The 7,739-nt window shown below is 41.5% G+C and overlaps 1 protein-coding gene across 1 annotated transcript; it reads left to right on the top strand.

Moving 5' to 3' along the window:
- Positions 1-1,667: 1,667 nt before the first annotated feature.
- Positions 1,668-5,691, top strand: LOC139743015 (uncharacterized). Its single transcript, XM_071653520.1, has 2 exons — positions 1,668-4,060; positions 5,016-5,691. Exons 1-2 carry the CDS (start codon positions 1,679-1,681, stop codon positions 5,244-5,246), a joined length of 2,613 nt encoding a protein of 870 aa, XP_071509621.1. The 5' UTR covers positions 1,668-1,678; the 3' UTR covers positions 5,247-5,691.
- The last annotated feature ends 2,048 nt before the right edge of the window (positions 5,692-7,739 follow it).

The following is a 7,739-nucleotide window of genomic DNA, read 5'->3' as shown; positions in this document are numbered from 1 at the left end:
AATGGATTTCCCCTTTAACATGGTCAACGCCTTTTTTTTCCCGCGCTTTTTTCTCCTTCTTCTTCTTCTTCTTCTCCTTCTTCTTCTTCTTCTTCTTTTTTAGTTTAGTTTCTTGACCAAAGTGATCGTTTCTGGATTTCGAAGCAGTGGCTTGCCAATAATCCCTGCTATATGAGACAGGCTATAGGGCTTTAGACAGACAGAGCACCTGAGCATATTGTGATTCCACCACAAAGATTAGAAAATCACCCTGTAGGAGAATTCGAAAACACTGCATATCAAGCGGAAAATGGAGTTTATAATTGTTACATTCATGAAATTCAGGATTTGAGAGTGGACTAAATAATCTGACAGTTTCTAGACGCCCTCTGAGTTGTTGATCAATATCTTGTTCTTGATTCGGCTTGACTCGAGAAATTTCGTCATTCGTCGAGATCTCCCGAACAACGGGAAAACCCGACAGGGCTATATGCACTGGTAACTTATGAATAAACATAAATGATAGTCTGTAAATGTGTCTTCTGGAACACCCAACAAGTTACAATAAATTGCAGAAGCAGTTTCCTTACATGAAATATTCGTACTTGTGATTGGTTTGTTCTAGTATTCCTTTTCATCAAATTCAAGTAAGCAACTAATGATATTATACTTCTGTTTAAAATAAATATTTTCCCTACAAGTTAGTATCCAACCTGAAATGTACGACTAGTTCTGCCATTGTCATGACGTCACAATCATGATGCAATTTTTTAGCGGATGTTGAGGGCGGCCTGTCCCTTTTTTTCTCTCCCTCTCTCTCTCTCTCTTTCTTCTCCCTTTTTGCCGGTGCGTCACGACGACCGAAATTGCGCACACGTAATTTACGGTCCATTCGCCTTGCTCAGCTCCCGCCGTAGCTCTGCAGGGGGTATCACGTACAAAACGTAACGCGACAGGCTCTGGTTAGTACAGTGTACTACGTGCATATTGCTATTACATATCCATATTATACGCAACTCGGACCCTACACTCCACATACACTATTCGTCACCATGTCGCCGATATTACAATCAACAAGAAGTTCCTAGTCAAGAGCAACGTACGGATAAGTTGAGTTTTTCACACCATTATATCTATCCATATTTTGCACAACAGAAATGGAAGTTGAGAGCCTACTGCTGTGTTTGACGGCATTACAAGTGAGCAAGTATTTCATCGTCAATTTTAACAACGAAGCAGAGAATGTACACGATTACATGATCACCAAGTTTGTGCATGGACTTGCATGCAACGAAGACGCACTCGCATTTGTCGTTGAGAACCAGCTGTTACCTTGTGTGAGTTACCCGAGTTTGAGGAAATGGACTCCGCACGAAAGATGCGTTGGTAAGCATACGACTGTCCATAAAAAGGGACCTCCTAGGCTCCATCATCCTGCCGTCAAGATGAAGGCTACTTGGCAGCAACAGTGTACCGGTATACCTGCCTTTTGATTTTGAGGGCACATTGACTTACAGTGTACAAGTGTATGCTTGACTTGCATAATATAGGACCATTGCATTCATTGTCATTGACATTGCCTTCTTAACGACACGTTTGTACTGTAGTTTGGAGCAAGTTGGGTTGGAATTGTCTCATTCTTGGTGAGTGATATTGACTTTCATCCTGTGGCGCTGTATTGCCTGTCCGGGCTGTAATCATGTCTACAATTACTGATGCAAGAAGATATCCCAGTGGCCACTGCTGGTCCAGGAAGCTGCGACCGCCACAAGCAGACAACATGAGCCCAAATCCAAAGAACAATAGACCACTGCCCAACAACAACAGCAGGCAATGCAGGCGTGGTGATAGGGAACAGCATTTTCAGCAGGACGAGACAGTTGACAGACAACGTCCCTATAAGCAGCAGAATATCAGGCCATCATACCTCCGTCTGGATAGCTGTGGCGAGAATTCGTCAGCTGGTAGTGGCAGTGACGAAATGGAAGTGAGTCCTGGGCTTTCCTCCAGGGATAGAAAGTCGCCACACTCCAGGCAGAACTCGTGGAGCCACAGGTCAAGGCGCTACCATAGGGAGTCCCAACCTGAATTACAGGCATCTGAGATGCAGCAATCTCGCTGTGTAAACGGATTGTTTGACAGAGTGAGGACCATGTTTTCTGAGTTTGAGAAGCCACATCACCAACGCAGTCGTACTGGGATGAACTTTATTCGTCAGGAAGAGCATAGCGCAGACTCCAGACTCGCGGACTTAGATTCTGTTGCAGCAAAGTTTACTAATCTTTCCTGTGATATGATGAGTGGGAACCAGTGCAACACCTACCAAAATATGGATGGCGCGTATCCCCCAAAGTGGATAAACAACCAGGGATATGTGAATCATCATCCTCAACAGCGAAATCCACCTCCATTTTTTCATCCGTATTTTAGTGAGAATTTATATAACCAACCAAGCCTTATCTCTGCAACGCAGAACTATAAGAGGACTTACTATCAGCCATGGAACCCCTACATGAACAGGCCAGGGCCTTTTATGGACTATTCACAAAGGGGTTTCAATAACCAATGTGATCATCCTGGTAGGTGGCAACATCATCCACAGTTTCCACGGCAACCATGGTTGATGCCTCATGTAAGAATGATGCAAGGGCAGTACAATATGGAACCCGGTGTACATGTACTATATCCCCAGGAACGGAATAGGCAACCACAATTCCAGAAATATCAGAAGCATAGAAGGAACAGTCAAAGAGACAAGCGCAAGCATTCAAAGAGGGACGTTTCACAGCAAAATAATAATTGTTCATCCCATTCTTCAGATAATGTGCAAACGGCTCATTCTCGCAGCAGGGCTCAGAGTGACTCACAGAAGCTTGAGGCAGATCAAAATGGTGGTGTCACAATTACCGCAAATAGTGAACTACCTGCAGCCAGCAATTACCCCCAGGAAGCGAAGGTGTGTGGAGAACCTGAAGATCTTAAAAGTGCAATATGTGCTGTGGCTACTGAACAGACCTCTCACTGTGAACAAGTGCAAATTAGTGAGGAGAGAGAAAGTAGCAATGCTGAGACTAGAGCAGTTGAGCCAAGTTCAAATGTAAGCAATGCCAGTGTACCCTCCAGTCGTCATTCCTCTATTAATCTTATTCTAGCTGACTATGAGTCGTCGTCAGTTCTGCATCCATCTGAGGATAGTGATTTTAGCGATGCAAATTCTGATCTCAGTTTCTCAGCAGATGAAAACGTGGATCTGTGGGACAGCTTCTGTGTGAATGATCCTTATGACCCCCTGCGAGGATGGAGTTGTACTCCAGTGTCGTCGACCCCGTCTTGCTTGAGGCAGATGTCGGTTGAAAGCCACGTGGACTCTGGAACCGATGAAGGTGATGTCCTGACAGACTCCGAGGATGAGGTTGACGACAGCGACAACGATCTCGTGGATGGCAGTGTGGAAGCGGGCAGTGCTTCATTTCACAAGTCGGGGCTTGACCAGACTGGACCTCTCAAGCTCAGCATGCCTCAACTCCAAACAGCATGCAAGAATTTCTCCTCTACACCAAAGCAAGCATCGGGCGCTACCTCTCCTATTCACCCTTCAGTAGCCTTCATTTTGGGATCGCCAGCCAGTTCTGGAGATGAGGATGAGGATGATGAGGAGTGGGATACTCTCGACGACTCGTGCAACCTGCATGACGATCTCCTGTGGAACTCGTTTCACAAAGCAAGAGATCCGTACAGCCCAATGGATGCATGGAAGCACAAGGACTCCATTCTGTCTTCCACAGAGCAGAGTTTGAAAACTGAGACCAGCGTCCCTAGAACAGATGAACACCATACCTCTCTGTGTGATGTGCTCAAAGATGTTGCCACTGCCGAGAAAGCCAGTAGCAGCTCACCTAACTGTGCAGCTGATGAGACTCCCACATTTGAGATTCCCACAGTCTGCTTGTATTCCTCAAAGGACGACATCGACTGCCCCTCAGGAAGTCCACTGCCAGACGGAGTGGGAATGAAGCGAACATCCAGCACCAGCTGCCTGAAGAAAGCCCAAATATCACCTCAACTGAGAGCACAGAAAAAGGTAACTTTGACAATGTAAATCACAGACCTGGCTGTGTAAATGTTCAATGTACATTTTTTCATAATTAAAAAGAAACAAGTATTTTACCAATGAAGCTAGCTAGTGAGGTGGGAAAAAAATATATTTCATATGCAGATATGTGTATAAATGATGAAATTCATACTCTTGCTTAAAAAAAAAAAAAAAAGAGGAAAAATTGATATGTGCCACAGTCGCATTCTGAAGGTAATGTTACAATACAATGTATGACATAGTTTTTCAAAAAAGTTCTCTTAACAAAGACCATGTGCAATGTATACTTTAATGATGCTTTCAATTCATGGGAAAGTTGTTCTGTGATGTGTTACAAAAGGTCAGAAGCTACAACCTTATGTACATGCAAGTGATTGCTCAAGAAGTCTCTCTGAACGAATTGGCAATTTATGTATTGTATGCAAACATATTGCATCAGAAGATAAGAGAGAGGGATAGAAGCAGGCAGAGAAGACGGCAAAAAATAGGAAGATCTTGCAAAAGTGAATATGCAGTATATTACCAGTATGTCGGTATTTTCATATTTTACTTTTATTCCTTGATATGTGTGTATTGAGTCCTGTACACTCTAACAATGAGTCACTGTTTACTTGATTGCATAAGGGTGATGAGAGCAGAATTTAGCTAGGTAACCAGAGTACATTGTACCTGTTTATGAGCTGAAAATGCTGTTACTTTGTACAGCGTTTAAAGTTTTTGGTACGCCATTGTTCAGAGGCTACTGGTAGATCCATTGACAATTAGATTTGATTAGTGTTTCCTTTGTGTATAGTATCGCTTATGGATGACATGGCAAGGGTAGTGTAAAAACTTTAAGCCTTCACTCTCCCTAGCATGCTGTCAGTAAAATCGAATTTCATTTCTTAGTTATGTATATTATCTGACTTATTCCCCCATTGTAATTGTTGCCTTGTAAATGTAGGTCCGCTTCTGTGCTGATTCGTCCTTCATCGTACTGGTTGAGAAGGACTCCCCTCCTGTTCAGGCCTCAGACTCTGATCCCCCCGACTGGCAGACCTGCGCCAGGGACCGAATGCGGTTCCAATCCCGTATTGCCGAGGTCGCTCGGGCTCTGGATCCAGTGCTTGCACCAGCTCACCGAATGCAGGTGTTTCAGTCTCACTTTCCACCGAAAGAGGTGTCCCAAACATGAGAATGGGCAAGGAGCATCTGCATCCTGCCTAAAACTCTTCCTGTAGACCAGTAATAAGTGCCTCACTGTACGAACTTTGATTCTATGCTACCTTATAAATGAATATTCAGTTACTAACCATGGAATGAAGCTGTGTTAAAAAAACATGACCTTCATATCTGTATGCTGCATATGTTATTTAAAAAAGATATTTAGTTGTGGACATTGCCAGTTTTCTGAACTTCTGCATACCTACAAATGAACCACAACATGTAACATTTCACATTATCAGTGTTTATGTGTTTATTTGCTTGCTTTGCAAATCATTCAATGCTGTTTTAAATCTACATGTATGAGAGGGGCTTGCCCAAGAATTAAATCTCCATTTTTTTATTTCAAATACAATGCCAGAATTAATGTACATGCATTAAAATCCATGTGCGGGATAGGACATTAAAAAAAAAAAAATCGCTGATACTGTGACCATGTCCATTGTATGATGAATCTTAGTACCAGTGTAGGCTTGACCCTTTTTTTTTTTTCTTTGTGCTCCAACATCCATTTTCACTTGCTATCACATACTATGATAATACAATGTACCAGCACTTTGAAGTTTTTTCCATCCAGGAGGCTGGCTGAAAACTTAAATAGTATGTCGTCATGTCTTGGCAACACAATAATGAAGTCTCTGTAATTTGGGGAAATTATTTTGGTAGGGAGATACATATTGTATTTATAGCACTCAATGACCTGCCTGGTTACTGTTTTGGACCTCCATGATTTATTATTTTTTTTTTTTAGACATTGTTGGCAGCCTGTAACGTGGCATAGAACCTTTCCACCAAGGAACAATGTATTCAGAATTCACCATACCCTTCATTGCAAGGAAATCTACCAAAAAGCTCTTTTAAGTCTTCCTTGAAGCTTAGTTAATCATGAATACATAACATCCCAAACTGTATTCTTGCTGTTTTAAGGGAAGGTGTCATTGAATATTGTCTTGAATAGATGGTTTGAACAGATGTTTGATGAAAGAGAAAAGTTTGCCATACTTCGAAGTTTCTCGAGAAAATACAAGTCCAACACCTACATCATGAGTGAGCTGTGTAACACTGCGAAGGTGATATATAATGTACCATGTATAAATCCAATTTTGCCATTGGGGACATCATACAATTACACTGTATTGATTTTAGTTGCTGTACTTGTGACAGCTGGGTAAATATTTAATGCCATCATTGAATTAAGTACTTTACTAGAGATAAGGTTACACTGGCTGTGTTCAGTCAAAAAGCACACAGTGTCAAATAAGTATAATTCAAGCATAAAATTTGTACTACAAAGTCAACGCAAGTCGATGTTCAGAAAATGGAGTACATGTACAGTTGTACACTTACATTTGTACATGTACATGCAACAAGTGTAATCATCCTCAACTTTCAACCACGTATTTCATAAGTTTCTCACAGATATGTACTGGTATGTTGTGAGCTCTGAATAGTTACTTCCAATGTTACTCATTCTTAGATACTTGTTTACAGGTACATCCCTCCTCATTTTCAGAATGACTTTGATATGTCTGACTCGTGCTTTAGATCGAAAAGTCTCAAAATTACCGAACCTGTTTTAGTTCTGGTACATGTACAAATTGTAGGTTAGATGAAGGATCCACAAGAAAGCCTGCAGAAAGTAAGCTAGCATGTACCCCTGTCAAACTAGTATGTTCCAGTTTAGTCTCATTTCCTTATCTGGTATTATTACCATTTATGACTTTTGATTGCAGAAATTCCAGGTAAAGCTATAGGGCAGGGTGTGTATGCATACACCTCCCTTCCAGTCAGTTTCATGCTGAGGAGAATGCAGATGTGTCAAAGTTCAAAATCTCAGCAAAGGAATCTGTTTGAGTTGAGTCTTGTATTTGACATTGATGCTGTGTTTGACTTTTATGCTATTGGCATTGCGAAAGAAACATGACTCAGCAGAAGATGTTCTGGTTCTATTTCTTCCCGCTTAGAGATTCTTTAAGTGACTTTGGCATAACAGTTTGCTGTCAGGTATCAGCTTTGCTGCTGTACAATGGTTTACAAAATATCAGTCAGGATATTTCAGATGTACTTGGCTGTTTGTACTGGAGTAGTAAAACATAACCACACACACTCTTGCAAAACAGATATGAAAGGAAAAGGAGGCATTTCTGGGTTGTTTACAGGAGAATTTACTCCAAGGTGAAATTTTCAATGCATGAGTACATGGACATAAAGATTAGTGAAAGCTTTAGCATTAGGTGAAGAGAGGTACACTGTACATACAAATTGTATGACCAGTGATGAGTCATGTGGTTAGCTCCCTAAGGTAGCAAACTTGGTCACATGACTGCAGCATGACATGTGCAATACACTTGTATATTGACAACAACAGAAAAAAATTGCTACTGTATCTGACTTCTTCTTTTAACTTTATATTAGATTCTTTTAACTTCATATGAGGTTATGTACTGACTTTGAAGATGCCCAA

This window comes from Diadema antillarum, unplaced genomic scaffold (assembly GCF_040938485.1).
Source record: "Diadema antillarum isolate AM-2024a unplaced genomic scaffold, OU_Dant_1.0 seq00001042_RagTag, whole genome shotgun sequence".
Classification (NCBI taxonomy): domain Eukaryota; kingdom Metazoa; phylum Echinodermata; class Echinoidea; order Diadematoida; family Diadematidae; genus Diadema; species Diadema antillarum.
The sequence above is the reverse complement of the archived record's forward strand: the minus strand, read 5'-3'. Positions and strand labels throughout refer to the sequence as shown.